This window comes from Melospiza georgiana, chromosome Z (assembly GCF_028018845.1).
Source record: "Melospiza georgiana isolate bMelGeo1 chromosome Z, bMelGeo1.pri, whole genome shotgun sequence".
NCBI classification, from domain to species: Eukaryota; Metazoa; Chordata; class Aves; order Passeriformes; family Passerellidae; genus Melospiza; species Melospiza georgiana.
The window spans coordinates 47,228,687-47,247,928 of record NC_080465.1 but is presented as its reverse complement, the minus strand read 5'-3'; the positions used below and the strand labels follow the sequence as shown (position 1 = coordinate 47,247,928).

Sequence of the window (19,242 nt, the reverse complement as noted above, 5' to 3'; positions counted from 1 at the left end):
TTAATGCTACAGGGAAATATGTCTTTTTCCATAAGAGAAAGCAGAGAAATGTCCCCTAGTGTCTTTTATGCTGTAAGGAGTTTAAAAACAAGTCTGCTGATCTGTGCATGCCACATGCATGTACACACGCACATGACTTGCCCAGCATTTCTATTGTAAGGTGCTAAGCACCAGCTAGGAATGAGAGAGGAGACACAGTTTGCTGCAGAAGATTCAAAATTACACCCAAGGAGGCAGATACTTGACTTGCATCAGGAGTAACCGTGTCAAGTTCAGATCCCTGAAGATATGTTGGCATATCCAGCCATTTGGTCACTGTGATCTTCCGGAACATCATGGCCTGTGAAAAGGTGTCCTGACTGCCTGTGAGCTGAGATGACCTGAGGAAGCTTGTCATTGAAAAAAGCTCCTACACAACATACAGCTTTTCAACTAATTTTGTCTGCCCCTCTTTCACACTTGCTACTGAGGCTATAGAGACAGTAAGGACTATAATACATCCATGAATGAAAGAAGTTTAAGTTAAATTTATCCTTAAACCTATTCAGGGAAGTAGTAAATGTGTACTGTTTTGGGTTTTTTTTATTTTTTTTTTTTTTAATTTTTAAATTTTTTTTTCCCTTCCCTCCCTAATCTATGTAGAGCCATGGAACTGATACTAGAACAGTTGCTCCATCTAAGTTTGGACTGACCTAATTTTAATTACTTCTGGCTTATACCAACTATATGCAAACAACTTTTATTGTTAAAATTACCACTTATTGTGATGTTTGAAGATGGGAAGTGTTATGTGTCTTTTGTTCTATCATTTCTATGAGCCAGGCTGCTCTGATAGTTGTTCTGAGGTAAATCTTCTCTAAGACAGGCAGCCTTGGGTTTGGACTTCGTGCAATAAAACTCCTTCTGGTACTAGAGATGTTGGTTCACTTTTGAAATAGGGAGCAAGAAGTCTCCACAGGTGAGAGAATTGTGGAACAGTAGTGTTCTAAATATTTTACCTTCCAGAAAAAGCAATTTATAGAGAGTGAAAGATTGCTGTGACTAATGGAGCACTTAGAGTTACAGGACTTCTTATATTTTTAGTTTCATGGGGTAATAGATCTGAGAAATAATTTTGCAGCTAGGTACTTCACCTGCAGGGCTGTGCATTGACCATATCACAGAGCAGAAATTATAAACTAGGAATTTAAAAATAGTTAACTTTTCAAGTAATCTCTAAATGATTTTTTCCTGTGTAAGAAAAAGTAGTTAAAATATAACTATGTTAAAAATTCTTCCTAATATTTTGAAGAGTGCTCCAGTCATATTTTTAATATGTGATAGTAAAGCATAATTTTTTTTCTCTGTTATGGAGAATAGTTTGGGGCGCTATATATGATCTGTTTTTCTCCTAATTTGAAAGTGGCACAAATCCTTACATCTTAATATAATTATAGTAGTGAAGTACATATAGCATAATGTTTGGTCCCTATTTGTAGGGCAGATTTGATTTAGTGTTTTAGCTACATAAACCTTACTGGCTGCTATTCCATATTATGTTCCCCTTTTGACAGTAAAGATGATATGATAAACTGCTGTTTGACAGCTATGAAACAAGAGAAATTTGTGGCATATTCCATGTTGAAATCCTGTATAACAAAATTTTTGTTCTTTTGTGTATTTCTCATGAGACCAGACTATTTCTGAAAAAGGATGTAAAGCCCACAAATTTTATGTTTTTGCTTTAATGACATTTTGCTCTCATCATCTTATTGTAACAACCCAACAACAACCTAAAGTTTCTAGAGCTGTGCCTATGTTCTTACCTTTGCAGTCTGTGAAAATACTTTTTTGAATAGTTTTCCTCTCTTTCCTGTCCTTTGCCTGTCATTTTTTTTTTCTTTCTTATATCAAATGACATATGTTAAACTTATTACAATTTCTGTTCCACCTCTGTTAGTCTACCATGCCCCTTTTGAATCATATATATTTTTTTATTTCTCTTTTATTAGCTCTTGGCTATTGATAATAGAGGTTGCTCAACTACTCTGGTTACCAGGTTTCATGATGAATTTTTAATTGAAAATATTGCAGAGTTACAGCTCTACAAAGCAGTTGGATCATACTGATCACACTGATGACCACATGTTGGGAACCAATGGTTTGGTAAATAGTGTAGGCTAACAAAATGTCATTCATAATCATGAGGACATGGCAGTCATTTAAGTGAGAACAAATGTGAGTTGTTCCTCCCTGACAGTGGTCAGAATAATTGGGTCATGACATCAAGCTAAATCTGCTGGTGATTTTCTTGAGACTTGATAATGTTTTGTAATCAAGCCATTCTTTTTTCCACAAACACCTGATTTTTTTTTGTTTGTTTGCTTGTTTTCATTATAAAGTTTTCACTTTTGCTCAGAAGAGGTTGTTTTACCTCTCTCTTTGGTTTCTCTCTCCTGGTTTGTTTGGTTTTTTTTTTAATGGAAGAATATTCCAAGTCATCTTGTGCAGTGTTAATTATACCACATCCCTAATGGTTTCTTTCCTCCTTATGTGCCCATCCCTTTTTCCCCATTTTTGAAGGAAGTCACTTGGCCTTCTCTGTCTGGCTAGACGTAATTCATGAATGCTTGCTCATCACTTTCATTATTCCTAACTTGGCCACATACATAAGGAATGTTAATGCTGGAAGCCTTGGTTTTTAAAATAATTTTCTGGGATACTGGTAAACAGCTGGTTGTCTTTTGATTTTTTTACAGCTTGAAATATGCCAAGTCTCAGCTTAGTTAGGATAAGGGTGATCACTTGACAAATTAGTGCAGATCATGTTGTTTCTGATGTTCTGCTTAAACATACTCTGTTCCTATGGTAATCAGGGAATCTCTCTTGATATAGAATTCTGGATCACACCTTTGTCCTATTTGAGCATGTGTACAGTATGTGTGTATATACTCCTTAATAACAGTGAGAATCTGAGCTTGAATACAAATATTTTTGCAGTACTGTAGCATCCTGTCATCTGTCCTTTTATATGTGTATTGAGTATGATCATATATGGTTGTCTGAGGAAAATGATTACCTTGATTCCTGTGCAGCTCTAAATTATATTTTAACTAGTTTAACTAACTAAGTTAAACTGGTTAAAATGTAATTTAATTATAATTTTATATAATTAAATAATTAATATTTATTAATAAGTAAGTTGACTAATAACTTTCTTTATTATGTTTATAGGAAACTAGATGTATGTAGTAAGTGTTTTTGCAAATAGGAAATATGTCACTATCTAAGGACCTTAAAGTTTGAAATTAATGAGAATGTTATAAAGGTTACTAATATTAAAATCATTTTAATCAAATGCTATTTTGTGGAAGCAAATTTAATAATTTATCACTTTGCATATGTATTAGTTCACCTGCTGAGCTTTAATTTTGTTAGAATTTATTAACAAAAGTAGTTTTGAAATATAGCAGTTGTTTTACAGAAGGGATGTTCCATCCATGGAAATTATTTCTGTAAGAGGCTATTCCCTTCCACTCTTTGAGCCACAGTCCACCTTCTGTATAGCTCATGCAAAAATTTCCTAGTTAAATGTAAATGTGCTGTCTTGCAAATTCCCCTACCCCCACTTTTCCTTCTGGCTAAAGAAATTTAAACCTGTCTTTATATTTTGGATTTTTCACATCTTGTTTGGAAAGGAATGAAAAGATGCTCATGAAGACAAGGAGAAAACCTCTCTTCAGACCTTTCTGTGCCTAACTTCTATTTGATTTTTTTTTTCTTATTTCAGAGGGAATCAGAATTGTAGAGGCTTTTAAAGAATTCTGCCATCTATAACACAAGATATATTTTGATATATATTTAGAAATCTAACTTTTATTTTCTCCTACAACAGATCTTCTAGTTACACACTACTTCTGACAGTGTCCTGAAGTTCAAGGGTATCTGAGAAACCTGGCATTATTTAAGGCCATGTCTGTAGAATGGAGACAGAAATAAAATTACAGACTTTGTTGGGGTGTCAGAAAACTAATGAGGAAACTTGCAATAATGGCAATGCCGAGAGAAAGTTGTGTGGAGGGAAATGTGGTTTATCTCTGAACCCACCAGAAAGTGGTAGGTGTGTATCCTGAAAGTGGTAGGTGTGAACCCATAGTAACATATTCTATGGTATATGTTATAGTAACATATCTTTGTGTACACAGATAACACTTCCCTCTTGATCTAGAAGGTGCTTCCTCTGTAGTGCTTCCTCTGTAGCACACACAGGGCTGCACAGCCACAAATCTCAGTTTGAACTGAAACCTCTCTGTTGCTCTGTACGTGTGTGTTACTTTAGTATTTAATGGGAAGTGAAGTAGAATTGCATGTTCCTTCAATTAGCATCAAGATCCTGGAAATAGGCTGAAATTGAAAACCACAATAAACGGCAGCTTTTCTCATGCAGCAGTACTTGTCACACAGTAATAAAATTCAGTGAGTTCTGAATTGCACAGTTGGATAGACGGTGAAATGCTAAAAAAACCTAATGTGATGATGACTGTATTCTTTCAAACTATTTCTAGGGTATCCATAATTATCCGTTTTGGCAAACTCCTTGTCAAGTGTGGAAAAAACATACTTCAGTGAGTTGTAATAAGCATAAGGTTTCTTCCTCTCTACCCCCAAATAATTACATTGAAATTAAATTCTATTTAGTTCCCACAATAAATCCACTCTTCCCATTTGTTTGATCATAAGTATTGCTTATTTGAAAGATGGTATGATCAAAAGCAGGTTCATTCATGTAGAGTAGTTTACACAGAATTTACATTCCTTTAAGGAGGATGGAATGCAGTTTAGAAAAATGCTTTGTTTGACACTGTTGGGATTGCATGTTATAGTTTTGCCTCTGTCTGCTTTCAGGTGCTTCAGTTGAGAAGTTGTAAAATGAGAACACTGATATGGAGATTGTACATTATTACATAGAGATTAGGGTTTAGCGCATGAGTAATTTACTTCTGAAGCCACCAAAAGCTGTAGTATGATTAACAGATTCGAGGAAAAAATATTTTAAAAGCACAGGGATAAACATGTCTCCGAGCAAAATATTTCCCACCATTGTTGTCCAGAATCACAACCAGGATTTGGATCATATTCAATAACTTACGTTGCACTTAATAGCGTTTTGCATAGTCAATTATGCATGATTCCAGGGAGGATTATTATTTGGTGCAAAAGGGCAATAAAATTTGACAATATAAAGAACTGAGCTATGAAGACATTAAATAGAAGGGAGTAGTCATAGAAATCAATTAAAAAAAATAATTGAGCATTTGCAGAAGCCATCATCTTTTGGATTTTTACCTCTTGTTCACTTTACTTTCTCTTCGAGTTTGAAATATAACTGCTTGCCCAACCTCCACAGAGGAGTATTGGGGCACCAGTTTGTCCCATTGCTTCTAGACTGCCCATGCTGCGCATTCCAAGGTGGCAGAAGAAAGAGCTGCTGCTGCTTTTCTGCTCCTGTCCATGTGGGAAGGAGTGCATGGAGCACTGGCTCTGTGTCCTGATTCACTGACAGCACAGCTGAGTGGGGGTGCAGGGCAAAGGGAAGCGTACCAGGAAAAGGGCTGGTACAAATTACATCATATGTAGACTAGGGAAAGCAAGGACCAAATTGCAACTGAGTCACAGCTACAGTTCCTTGTTTGCTCTGTGGAGATCAGAGCTATGTGTTGTCCTTTATTCAGGGCAGAGTGCAGTGGTGCCAGGCTAATTTGTGTTTCTTGCTGCTTCTACTAACTCTCATCTGTAACCTTGAATATATGTGTAGTTCTGGACAAATACTTTTGCAGAACTGTAAAAATAATTCAGCCACAAACCCCTACTGTCTCCATGTGTTGGTGATATGCTTTACAGTCCAGTGTCTCTTCCTTTTGCCTCTACATGCTCTTGCCAAACACAAGTGTATTACACTGTGGTGCCCTAGAAACTATGTCAGCTCATGCCAGAGATTCTGTAGTTATGATTAATATTTAACTGACTTAGCATGGTAGTAAATGTGGTATTAGCTCTGCATGTAAAACTAAATATTGTAACTGATCAGAGGTTTGCTCAAAAACTGAACCTGCATAAAACAAATCTTAAATTGATTTGATTAATGTTGTTTGTTGATGGATCAAGGATATTTAGTGTATGTTCTTTACAAAATTAGCAGTCAGTTGAGTCACTGTTTGATTTAAATAACTATTTTGTCTAATCCAGATAAGCTTTTCTATTTCAAACTGCTCATATGTTTTTGCCATGTAGTGACAGCTTTTCATTTACCACATTGTTTCTCATTCCCAAGCTGGTACTGCTGGGTTCATGTTGCTGGTACTGCTGGGCTCGTGTTGCTGAGATATCAAGACCTGCCCTGGATCAGAACATTCAGTGCTTCCCAAAGATGAGGTCGTCTCTCTGCCTCCTACTCTTGAAATATGATGTAATAGCCAGTTATCTCATCTTGCCACTTAACTTGCCAAACTGGAAAATGTAATTTAGTTTAATTGTTTGGTGACATTCTAAAAAATAGTGACTCAGCTTACCTTCTAGGATTTTGCCTGAGTTTCAGTTAATTTGATAATGAAGAAAAATTCTGACATGTTAAATTGTCTTACATCAATTTATCTAATACTCTGCCAAAACAATTTTTTCATCCCATTTGTTATTTTTTTCAATTTTTGTCAACCTACAGGTATGAATTTTTAACAGCCAGAGTTCTAAGTTCAAATTAATTCATGATTAAACATAAAATATTCAAACTATGCACAAAATGTGACTATTCAATGAATTGCACTGTCTACAGTTTAGAAAATCTGTCCAGCTGTTTCTCAGTTCTGGCAGCAAATAGTAACTAGCCAACAAGATGCAAATCAAGAGAAATCAGGAGTATTTCAACTTATAGTAACCTGGGAAGTAGAAATAGTTTCTAAGACAACATAAAGAAACTATTTATTTCTAATATAATCAAAATACAAATGCATCTGAAAAAAGAAGTGACATTTTTCTCAAAATTAATAATACATAAAACTCTTGTAATTAAAGGGTTAGGTGTTTACAAAACCTTCTGGAAAGTGCCAATCTGTTAAAATACCCCTTAAACCCTGCCCCTTAGAGCCTGTACATTGGTACTGCCTATCTGCATTTACCTGCATCCTTAGAGCTCTGTTCACACTTTGTGCCCAGGAGTTGGAACATGTTTTGTGGGAGGCAGGTGCTGATGTGACTATGACTAGCTTAAAGGCTGAGGGACACATGGAGAGGGGAGAACTGGTTCCTCAGGGTTTGGGGTTCAGCAGGTGCTGCAGGACTGAAAGGGTTCAGTACCACCATCTGCCTGTGGAGAAGAATAGCAAGAAGTGTTCAGCAAAGATTGGTCACTACTGAGCCAGACTCCACATGAAGGAGTGAGTGTGTCTAGAGAACCCTCTTTTGTATTCATGACATCTTCCTTCCAAGAACAACTCATTTTATTAATTCTGTAAAGCTACTCATTTATTCAGGAGGGGGAAAGGAGTGACAAAATGGGAGTCTTTAAGAGCAAAAAACCGCTGCATTGCAAATATTTACCCTACAAAGCAGATCTTCCTGTACAGTAAGGTAGGCATCCAAAATCCTTTGTGTAGATTTTTCTGCTTGTATGGAGTGGAGGTGAATACAGTTTCCATGCCACAGAGGATACTTTGTGATACAACTCAGTTGCTGGAGTTATGTCAGAGCTTCGAAAAATATAGTTTGCAACAGAAGTGAAAATTTCATGCTGGTGGCAGGAAATACAGCCCAATGCCTTTTGCAGAAACACCCTTGGAAGACAGCAACATGTCTTGAGCTTGTGTTGCTTCTAGGAGCATGCTATCTTTCATTCTTTGATCATGCAGCTGTTACCAATACTAAGATGTCAGATTATGCAGAAGTCAGCAGTTTTGTGGATGAAAAACAGCTGCCTCAAACTCCACAAAGGGCTACTTTGGTATTTCCTTAATAATAATGTTCTTCAAGGAAACCTTAGACAGCACTTTCTTAAACTCTGTCCACCTAAGGAGAAAAGACATGCAGCTCCAAAAGTTAGAAGTGTTAAAAACTTCATACAACTTAAAATAATCACCAAAGCTGGACAACCTGCAGTCATAAAATGTCTTGTTTTACTTTCCACCTAAAACTAAGCTGCAGAACATGTAGTTGAACGTAGCTCTTGGCATATCATGTGTGTCCTGTTCTGTATGCTGGGAACTGATACATTTCAAAGTGAACATCTGCATGTAGGGGGTTCGACTGCTTTAAAATGTGGCTGAATATCTTAAGGCATTTTTTTGTTTTTTGTTTTTTAGAATTTTCTTTTAGTAAAACTGGTGGAGGACATTTCTGATACTCTTGAGATGCCATATATTTCCTAAGAATTGCTGGTTCAAAGAGCTTATATAATTTATTTGTACAAAAAGAGAGTGTTGGAAGAACAAGCTAATCCTTTAAAACCGGCAGCTATCTGATAGATTATGTGTTCTCTGGGTTGGATAGAAAGATTTTGTGCTTTGCCTAATGGTCAGAGCACATTACGTGTTTGTGTACTTATATTTTAGCAGAAAACTTACTGGGGGGCAGTTTTAGTAAAGATAGCCATCTTAAAAAATACTGTGATTCATCTTGAAGGAGAGAATATAAATGTTTTGAACCTGACAATGTAACTTAAACAAAAAAATAAAGAAAAACCCCAGAAATAAACTAACTTTTAGCCCTCCGTTACTTTTTATAGCAAATCAGACAGTAAAGGATTTGTTACCAGTGGAATCTCAAAGTGAGAATGTATTTGACCCAGTTTTTCTAACATGCCAATTGACCTAATATTTCCAATTCATATTTTCTTTACCTTGAGCACAGGAACCCAGTGATTTCAGTGTATGTGTTAGTGGCATGAGTTTAATGCCAAAAATGGATATGTACATTTTGTAGTAGAAAAAATGTATCCTGGTAAATTGTACAGAAAATTCTGAATAAGTCACTTCAGTTTGGGGTTTTTGTTTTGTTTTTTTTTTGCAATTGCTAATAAGAATCATTTCTCATGGGGTTTGTTTGAGATCCAGTTTTTCATTTTGCTCTATCACAATTATACTTTGTCCACAGAAAGCTGATTAAAAGAGCTTTATTTGAGTCTGAGAACCAGAGAACAATTATATATCAACATTTAAAAGGGACTTGGAGCATTTGGTGTTTAGTTACAGCTGCTCTTACCTGATTAAGATAACTTTGTGTTGAAGTAATCACTTGAAGAGATTTTAAATTAATAGCTGTTCATAATAAGTAGGTTGTATTTGTCTTTTAATAAATCACTTCCCATGGTTTTACCAGAGACAATGATGGAGCCTTCAGTTATCACAAAGGTGTTTGCTTTACTTGTTTCTTAGTAGGGGTATATCACAAGCACCATAGGAGTAATCCCGTGGAAATCAGTAAGGTTGTGGTGGATTTAGATAGGCATGTGGTAAACAAGAATAGAATTGAGAGATGCCACAAAGAAGTTTTGCTATACTGCCTGATGAAAATTTGATCTTGTAATGCTTGGCAATATTTCTATTTGAGCATGTCAGATTTTTCACCCCTTCTCAGTTTGTGTCATTTGTGTATTAGTTGTGTATTTCCATTCAATTTCCATTTGTAAGCAAAGGGTTCTGTCTCTGCTCTCGGTATCTGTGAATTTAAGTACAGAAGCAACTAAGAACTAAGAAAAGGGGTTGCTTTCCATGGTACCTCTAAGATAAGGTGTATAGGCCAGGTTTTGGTAGCAGGGCAGCTACAGGGATGGCTTCTGTGAGAAGCTGCCAGAAGTTACCTCCATGTCTGGAAGAGACAGTCCTAGCCAGTTGCAGGAGGACAAAGTCAAGGCTGGGCCCATCAGAAATGGTGGTAATGCCTCTCTGATTACATATTTAAGAGACTTAAAAATTTTTTGTGGAGTTTTTGTGTAGGCAGAGAATACGTGAGAGGAACAAATCTGCAGACACTGAGGTCAGGGAGAAAGGAAAGGCAGGAGGTGCTCCAGGCACCGGAGCTGAGGCTCCCCTGCAGCCCCTGGTGCAGACCACGGTGAGGCAGCTGTGGCCCTGCAGCCATGGAGGTCCCAGCTGACCATAACTCCCATTCCGTCTCCCTGCACTTGCTATGGGGAGGAGACAAAGCTGGGAAGAAGGGAGGGGTAGGGGGGAGGTGATTTTAAGATTTAATTTTATTTATCATCATTCTGCAACAGGATTGAGTCTGTTTTGCTTGTGATGGCATTCGGTGCATGATATCTTATAGTCCTGAACTTGTGAACTCTTCACTATATTTTCTCCCTGCATCCAGCTGTGGAGGGAGGTGACAAGCTCTGGTGGGCATCTGGCATTCAGCCTTGGTCAACTCCCTACATAAGGTTTTCTTTCATTACTTTCTTTTAAGCATTCTTAGGTGTTCATAGTTGCTATTTAAACTCTTGGCAGTACCCCATGTATTTTAGCACCTAAATTCCTAAAATAATATCTGGTCTCTAAAATAATAAAATAATAAAATGGTCTAAAATAATAAAAACGGTCTCTTGTTCACAGAGGAGTATACTGGTATAGAGAAAAGAATTCAGGCTTTTTCTTAATTCTAGAGGCCATATCTATCCACATGGATAACTGGAAGGTGATCAGGAACAGTCACCATGGATTCACTGCAGATAAGTCATGCTTGACCAGCCTGATTGACTTTTATGGTGAAACAACTAGCTGGATGGTAGAAGGGAGAGCAGTGGAACCTTGACTTCAGCAAGGCTTTTGATACTGTCTCTCACAGCATTCTTGTAGGAAAACTCAAGATTTATGGACTGGATGAGTGGACAGAGAGGTGGATTGAGAACTGGCTGAATGGCAGAACCCAGAGGGTTGTAATCACTGTCCCAGGGCCTGGCTGGATGCAGTCACTGGCCCAGGGCCTGGCTGGATGTTTCACTGGCCCAGGGCCTGGCTGGATGTTTCACTGGCCCAGGGCCTGGCTGGATGTTTCACTGGCCCAGGGTCTGGCTGGATGTTTCACTGGCCCAGGGTCTGGCTGGATGCAGTCACTGGCCCAGGGTCTGGCTGGATGTTTCACTGGCCCAGGGTCTGGCTGGATGCAGTCACTGGCCCAGGGCCTGGCTGGATGTTTCACTGGCCCAGGGTCTGGCTGGATGTTTCACTGGCCCAGGGTCTGGCTGGATGCAGTCACTGGCCCAGGGTCTGGCTGGATGTTTCACTGGCCCAGGGCCTGGCTGGATGTTTCACTGGCCCAGGGTCTGGCTGGATGTTTCACTGGCCCAGGGTCTGGCTGGATGCAGTCACTGGCCCAGGGCCTGGCTGGATGTTTCACTGGCCCAGGGCCTGGCTGGATGCCGTCACTGCTGCTGTTCCCCAGGGTTCAATACAGGCCCAGGACTGTTTTAGTTACTCACCAGTGACTCGGGTGAAGGGACAGATGCCTCCTGAGCAGGTCTGCTGAGGATGCAGAGCTGGGAGCAATGGCTGATGCCCCAGAGGGCCGTGCAGCCCTTCAGAGGACCTCGACAGCTTGGAGAGGTGGGCAGAGAGGAACCTTGTGGAATTCAGCAAGGGCAAGTGTAGGGTCCTGCACATGGGGAGGAACAACCCCAGGCACCAGCACAGGCTGGGGCTGCCCTGCTGGGGAGCAGCTCTGTGGAGAAGGACCTGGGGGTCCTGGTGGACAAGAAGCTCTCCATGAGCCAGCAGTGTGTCCTGGTGGCCAAGAAGGCCAATGGTATCCTGGGGGCATTGGGAAGAGCATTGCCAGCAGGTGGAGGGAGGTGATCCTGCCCCTCTACTCAGCCCTGCTGAGGCCTCACCTGGAGTGCTGTGTCCAGTTCCAGGACAGCAGAGACATGGAACTGCTGGAGCAGGTCCAGCAGAGGGCAATGAAGTTGGTTAGGGGACTGGAACACCCCTCCTACCCAGAAAAGCTGAGGAGAGATGACTGAGAGAGGACATGATCAGTGTCTATCAGTGTCTGATGGAGGGTGTTAAGAGGATGGGTTCAGGCTCTGCTCAGTGGTGCCAGGCGATAGAACAAGAGGCAATGGGCAGACACCTATGCCCAGGAAGTTCCACCTTTATATGAATATGTTACTGTGGGGTTACTGAGCACTGGAACAGATTAACCAGAGAGGTTAAGGAGTCTCTCTCACTGGAAATAATCAAGCAGCACCTGGACTCAATCCTCTGCCATGTGCTCTAGGATGACCCTGCTGGAGCATGGAGGTTGAATGAACTTGGACCAAATGACCCACTGCGCTATCTTCCAACCTGACAAACCCGTGATTTTGTGATTTTAGTTATTTCTTTTGTAGTCTTGCAGAAGCAAGACCCCAATGGCTGCACATCTGTTTCTCTCAAAACTGTGCCCTGAGGCACAGGTACCTAGCACCACAGGCATAGTGAATTACAGGAACAGATGCAAATGATAAATATCTATAAGTATCAACTCCTACATAGGAAACAATGCAATTAGTTTTAATGTGCTTTCACATTTGTTGATGTATTTAATTTCTTAATTTCTTCTTCTTGTTCCAATAGAATAGTGAAGTGGACACAATACAGTTAGGGTTGAATTTTCAGTTGTGGAAAACCAACAATTTGGCCACATTTTATTTTACTTTAATACTTGCAAATGTGGGTTATAAAATTAAGAAAATAAACGACTGTTTAAAATGCTTTATTGAAACACATTTGCTTTTGACTTAATTATCGTTCTGCTGTGTTTTCAGGAGATTCTTAGGAATGAAAGTTATAGAGAAGAAATGAAGCAGAAAGTCAAGGATGTATCTGAAAAGGATAAGCTGCTTCAGGCCAAGGAGTATGAGGAAGGACTTGTTGCTGAACCAAGTCATACTCAGGTTAAAGGCCACGCATCTGCCCCTTACTATGGAAAGAAGGAGCCCTCACAAGACCCCACAAGCACTGCAAATACCTTCCAGCCAGGTGCCTGGATGCCACCAGGCAGTGGTAGTAGTCAAAATAAATAAGCAATTTAATGGACAGGTACTGTTAATGGATTAATATTTTAACAGATGACATACACAGCTGTTATATACAAGAGTACTACAATAAAGTACTATTAAAGCAGTTTGAGTTACTTTTGCAGAACTATTCAAATAGGCTTGATCATGACAAAGTATTGTTGAGGTGTTTGGGTTTTGTGAAAAATAGTGTGTTACTAAGTTTGGTTTTGATAGTTGCTGCTCATCACTCTTGAATTAATTTTTAAAAGACTATCTAAATTTTCTTTAAGTCTAAATTGCTTTTTTCCCTGAAGACTAATTTAGTTTTAAAACTGTTCTTGATGTAAGAATTGTTGTCTGTACACTTACATTTTCCCAAGCCTTTGCCAAGACATCTCTTCAGAATAAATCCCTTGGCAGTGCCAGCATGCTTTCCGCTGGCAAGCAGACGGAAAAGTTGATTTCATTAACAGGAATCACTATGACACTACACTGATTACGCACTGTACTCATCATAGAGACGTTCTTGGAACTTAAAACAATCAACATATTTGAATGTTTGATTTTAAAACAGTCAACATATTTGAATGTTTGATTTGCAGACAGCAATTTGTACAGGGTAAAACCAGTTAAAATACATATAACTGCTATAATAGAAGCTAGAAGTACTTGATAAAGCTGCTGGAAAATAACACTGGGTCTGGAACAAGGGACTGTCATGAATATTAAAAAAAATACTAGTTTTTATTCCTTGTGTATCCATGGACTTCCCTAGATGATGAGATCATTTTGGCCATAGTTTGGATACATAAAATGTGCAGATTATTTGCTTAGAGATGATGTTTGAGAACTTCAAATAAAAATGAAGACGACACAATTTTTTTCAAAAAGTATCAAATTTATTTATGGAGTGTATCCCTCATCAGTTTTCCTCCCTGTGTTTCAAGCTATGTAGGTATCAAAGGTAGAACACATACATATTTGACAACACTTCATACAAAACATGGAGACTTAATCTCACATATTTATAAAATGCCCAAATGTCATATTCCAATAATGCTTGCTTTCACCAACAAAATTGAAAGGGGATCAACTTCAAATTTACTTAAAAGTAATTTCAGTTAGACTCCCCACTTCTGATCCCCCTTGGTGTCAGCCAGCTCTATAGGTCTCTTCATTTGAACAATGGTATTATTTTAAGGTTTTATTTTTAAACCTGATCAAAGAGTAGCTGCTAGAATGCACAACTCTGTGCTGATGCAAAATGTAAAATCTTAATGACTGCTACAAGCTCTTTTGAAATATACTATGTAGAGGCCACCACAGACTATTATTAAAAAATTAGGCTTTGAAAAATTAATCAAGTCTATTAAGAAGAGATTAATTGGAAATAAGGTTAGATAATTTTGATGTATTTACAACACAAACCTGACTTTTTTGACTATGTCAGCATCTTGCAACCTTTAAGGCAGCAGAGTTTGAAGGGCCATGAGAACAAAAATCCTACCTAAACACAAGTCTTAGATCAAAGGTAGCCAGGTGGTTACTGTCACCAGAACTACTGTCACCAGCTCATGCAACACCCTTGCACAGCCATCTGCTATAGCAGAACACTAGGACACCTGGGTCTTTGGTCTCACCCAACTTATGGCTATTCTTTGAGGCATAAAGAATTTATGAAGGCAAAACCAAATTAGTTACAGGTGGAGCATTCAGGTGATTGTTAGGGAAGCTCAAACAACAGTACTGTATTTTATAGAACATGAGTGCCTTAAGAGAAATGAAGCTAGTAAGAACAAGCAATCAGTTTCCTGGAACTTGGGCTGAAGTTAAAGTCTGTTCATGGCTTGTAGTTCAGGAAAAAGTAAAAGGTAAGGTAGGTTATTTTTGCAGACAAGCAGCACCATCAAAGACACTGCAGCAGCCACTATGGGCACACACAGCCATATGCAGTGACCTTAAATGAAATCAGTCATGTCTGCTATCTAATGCTACAGGTAGCTTGTCTCTACAGACCTGCTCAAGGTATGCCAAAAATTGCATTTCTGTAATCCAGTTTATTATTCACATTTTCCCCTAAACTTGATAATTTTAAGACACTTGTTAAGTCATAGCTCATCTAAGAGGAAAAAAAAATCTACCTCCAAAGCCATCCAAGAGGTTATTTTTTTAATTTAACATGCAAATTTAGAAAAGCAACCTAGACTAGAATACAAGTAGTAAATTTAATTACTCTAACAAGTGTCACTTGGGCAAATTTTAACACAAATCAGCAGGAAAAAATTACACTGGAAGTATTAAATTTTATACTTCAAGAAATAACAGGATCAAGTATCAAAGGGCAGTTGCAACACAATATGTACAAGTATTTCATTTTAAAAGTGGATTATTTGCACAAGGAAGGCCATTTTTGCCCATTTAATCCTTCTTTGTTCGTTTGGCCTTTGCAATGTTCTCCTGGCGTTTCTGTTTCTTCTTCAGCTCTCGTTCCCGGGCCTCAATCATCTTTGCAAGCTTCCACGACAGCGCCGCGCTGATGACAAACAGTGGCGTCAGAGCCAAGATCACAGTGGTGAGAAAGCCGTAGGGGTCCTTGGCAGCCCACTCCACAATGTACTCGGCCCAAGCCTTAATATCGAACATCTTTTCTGTTCTCCTACTGAGGAAACCCTGTAGAATATTAAAAAAAAAAAAAATCTGAGTACTCAGCAAATTAAAAGCGCACATACAAAAGAACAAAACACAACAAGTTCCACCTTCACGTGGGAAAGAACAACTTTACATTGAGGGTGGCTGATCATGGGAATAGGCAACCCAGGGAAGTCATGGGGTCTCCCTCTGGAGATACGCAAAGCTGAGGTTGGCAGGTTCCTGGGTCACCTGCTCCACGTGACCCTGCCTTCACAGTGGGGCTGGACTGGATGATACCAGAGGTCCCTCCCAAGCCTACCGATTCTGTGATACTAAGTACCATAAGTTGTCCTTGTTCACTATTAAAGGGCAAGATCGTCTTTGCTAGAAGTTAAAAGCAGTGCATACTATGTGAAAGTGTAATACAAAGCACTGACCCTATGTTAAAGTTCAGCGTTTATAGAATAATTGGTATTTAATCCAACAGAGCTGCAAACGCTAAGAATGTACTGTTAAATGGAAAAAGAGTGCGGTTTGTGAACCTTCCTTCCTGGAAGTGAAGGAAAGCCAGCCCGGTTGGTTTCTCTCTGCAGGTTTCACCAGGGAGGCGGGGGAGCTCCGGCAGTGCTTTGGGTACTGAACCGGCGACCGTGGGGCACCCAAAACCCCCGCAGCGCTGCCGGACCCGGCCCCGACCGCCTCTGTGCGAGCCTCCCGCCCCGCCGCGGCCGGCAGCGCCTCACCTGCGGCCCCGGGCACCTCCGGGCCTGCCGAGCGGCGCAAGGGCGAGCCGAGCTCCCTGCGGAGAGAACACACGGCGCCGTGAGGGGACGGCGATGTCCCGCCGCCCGCCCGAGCCGCGCTGCCGGGGCCGCCCCCCGCCCGCTGCCGCCCCGCGGTACCGCGGCCCTGCCGCGCTCCGGGATCCCGAGCGGAAACAGGAAGGAGGCGCCCGCCCCGCCCCAGCAGAGCCCGCCCGCCGCGGGGCTGGAGCGGCCCCGCCCGCGGGGAGCCGCGCCGGGAACGGCCGGGAGAGCTGTGAGCCGGGACTGGGAGTTCCCGAGGTACCCGATGGGCCGTTCGCGCGGTGCCGTGGCCTCGGGAAGCGGGAACGCGGCTCGCACCGGAGCCGGGAGCCCCGTGGTGTCTCCGTGCGGGGCCGCTCGGCGCGTGGAGCCATCGGGAGCAGCCCGCGGCTGCCTGGCCGGTGCCTCGGCACGGTGCCGGCTGTGTGTCCCGGGCCTTTTGGGGCTGCTGAGCCGCTGGGGTGGGCGCAGTGTGGCCCTGCTCGAGGACACATGGCCGGGCAGGAGCCGCTGGCTATTGCGCTGCTCCCCACTGGACTGACCTCAGCAAGAGTGATCAGCTGATCGCCGTGTATTCTGAGCCTTTCATATGCTCATACTGAAAAATAAATTTAAAAAAAAAATCATGTTTTGCCTTTGTATGTTGCACCAAGCCTTCTCCCCTTGCACAGACACATACATGTGAAAAACAGCTTCGTTATATTTCCAATGCAAGGAAAAGTGCAGGTTAGGATATTAGGTTAATACATGAGAGGATCTTGAAAAATCTCTAATTGTATCGAGCAATTCAGGATCAGTTATCTGTGCTATACCAGCAAATGCCACCACAGCAATCTGCTTCCATATATATTTTCTTTATGTGAATACTTATATTATTTCAAGGGAAGAAAACAGCCAAATAAAAATATGTTTGGCTAAAGAGTTATTGACAAGACACCTGACTAATAATCTAGATTGCTTCAGTTTCATTATGTCAAATACAATTTTTCGCTATGCAGAAAATTGCATTATTCGTTTTTATTAAAAACATGTCTGTTGTGTTCAGCCTCTTGCAGTACCAGGGGAGGGGAGGGGAGGAGAGTTCTTTTGAAAGGTACAACTATTATGTGGTACAACTGCCTGGCAGCTTCAGGGCTGACCAAAAGAAGCAGCGCCGCTGGTGGCTGGTCACCTGCCAGATACAGCCCCTCACCCAGCACACCGTGAACTCACTGTTGGACAGCATGTTCAGGAGGATGCTGTCAGGGACAGCATCAGAAGGCTTAATCCAAACTTAAGAATTCTTAATCCTTCCTAAATGCAGAAAAACTGCATCCATGTCCTTCCCTTCTACCACTAGGCCAGTAACCTTGCCAAACAGGACTTTCCTTCTGTGAAACTTTGTTGACTCTGCCTGATGATTGCATTATTCTTCAAGTGCCTTTCAGCTGCAGCCAGTGTGGTCTTCTCCATATTTTTTCCAGGTAATGAGATTGTACCAACAGGTCTTCCTGGATCTTCCCTCATGCCCTTTTTGTAAATTGAAATAATGTTTGCTAACTTCCAGTCCAGGACCCCCAAGGACACCAAGATCTTTGAGAGCTACCTGTACACGTATGTCTGTACTTGGGTTACTCAGCCATTTATGTGAGCATTAAAACTCCTAGAGAAGTTATGGGTCCCTCTTTGGTCTGTAGTTTGTAAATCTTGGCAGAATATAACAATATAAATTTATTGGATCTTCAGTTCTGTTTCTGAGATGTTGTATCTAATGGTATTATGAGAAGAAGGTTTTGCAGCCCGTATAGCTAAGTTAAAAGTAGGTGGGTATTACATAAGTATGTCCTATTTCTGGTAAAATTGCATACTCGGCTAGAGGGGACACAGTTACATTTCTGATGTCTGAATGTCAAATTCAGATACATCTTCCAAAATAAGCACTGACTTAGCAGCTATATACAAGCTTTTTAATATAACTGCTGCAAAATTAATTTCTTGTTCCAGTCTTTTGCATAATAGAAATTGTCTGATCTGTCTGCCTTTCAATGTTTTCTCTGCCTTATTGCTTTAAAAAGGAGAAGTAACTGATTTATTGTGGCAGGGAAGAAAAAAAAAAGGCAGGTATTCTTAATTCACTTTTCCTAGAAAACAGATCTTAATTACTTTTCCTGCTGTCCTTCTCCTCCTAACAGTTTGTGAAGCTATTCACTGGTTATACTGGCAAAGTAGTAGAAATAATAATTTTGCTCCTTTTAATATCTGTGAAAACCAGCCCAGACTACCACCTTGACTGAAAGCTGCAGTGCATCTTTAATAGGAATGAGGAGGTGTTATGGGAATACTATTAGATGGGGAGGCTTCATTTGTGGCTTGCACTTTACCAAATTCAGAACAATTCAACCATGAGGCCGTGGTAGATCAGGATACTTGTTTTGATTTTCTGAATTCATCAGCTGTTGTACCTGAGGTAGTCAAAGAGAGAACAGAAATTTCAGAATTAACTACAACTGGCACAAAACTTCACAACCTTTAGTACACTATTAGGGAAGTTTAGAAGACCACATTAAGCATGTTTCATGTTAACCGTAGCTTTGCCACTGAATTGCTGCTTTGCAAATCTGCACTTTCTTTTACATCTAATCTAGAATTCCTTTACATGACCCTGTTCTGTTATTTATAGTTATATACGTGCCTGTGTGTATTTTAAGACAGTCATTAATTTTGTATGTCTCGGGGAAGGATCCACGGATCAAAGATCACAATGAGGGAGTGGGCAGGGAAATGGAAACAGCACTGCAAAAATCCAGAAATAACAAGATACAG

The 19,242-nt window shown here is 40.4% G+C and overlaps 2 protein-coding genes across 2 annotated transcripts in view; one reads left to right on the top strand and one right to left on the bottom strand.

The window, feature by feature from the left end:
• NDUFAF2 (NADH:ubiquinone oxidoreductase complex assembly factor 2) overlaps window positions 1-13,127 on the top strand; it is a 56,739-nt gene extending 43,612 nt beyond the window's left edge. The window contains exon 4 of the mRNA XM_058044428.1: window positions 12,770-13,127. Coding sequence (XP_057900411.1) covers window positions 12,770-13,027 — 258 coding nt within the window. The 3' untranslated portion in view covers window positions 13,028-13,127. The remainder of the gene's footprint in view (window positions 1-12,769) is intronic.
• A 492-nt stretch (window positions 13,128-13,619) lies between these two features.
• On the bottom strand, window positions 13,620-16,504 carry SMIM15 (small integral membrane protein 15). The gene is made up of 2 exons (XM_058044429.1): window positions 16,378-16,504; window positions 13,620-15,673 (listed from the first exon to the last, which is right to left on the bottom strand). Exon 2 carries the CDS (start codon window positions 15,644-15,646, stop codon window positions 15,422-15,424), a length of 225 nt encoding a protein of 74 aa, XP_057900412.1. The 5' UTR covers window positions 15,647-15,673; window positions 16,378-16,504; the 3' UTR covers window positions 13,620-15,421.
• Window positions 16,505-19,242: the final 2,738 nt, after the last annotated feature.

What these genes read in the sequence shown, in the direction of transcription:
- SMIM15 (XM_058044429.1), bottom strand. Translation starts at nt 15,646, where the DNA reads ATGTTCGATATTAAGGCTTGGGCCGAGTACATTGTGGAGTGGGCTGCC.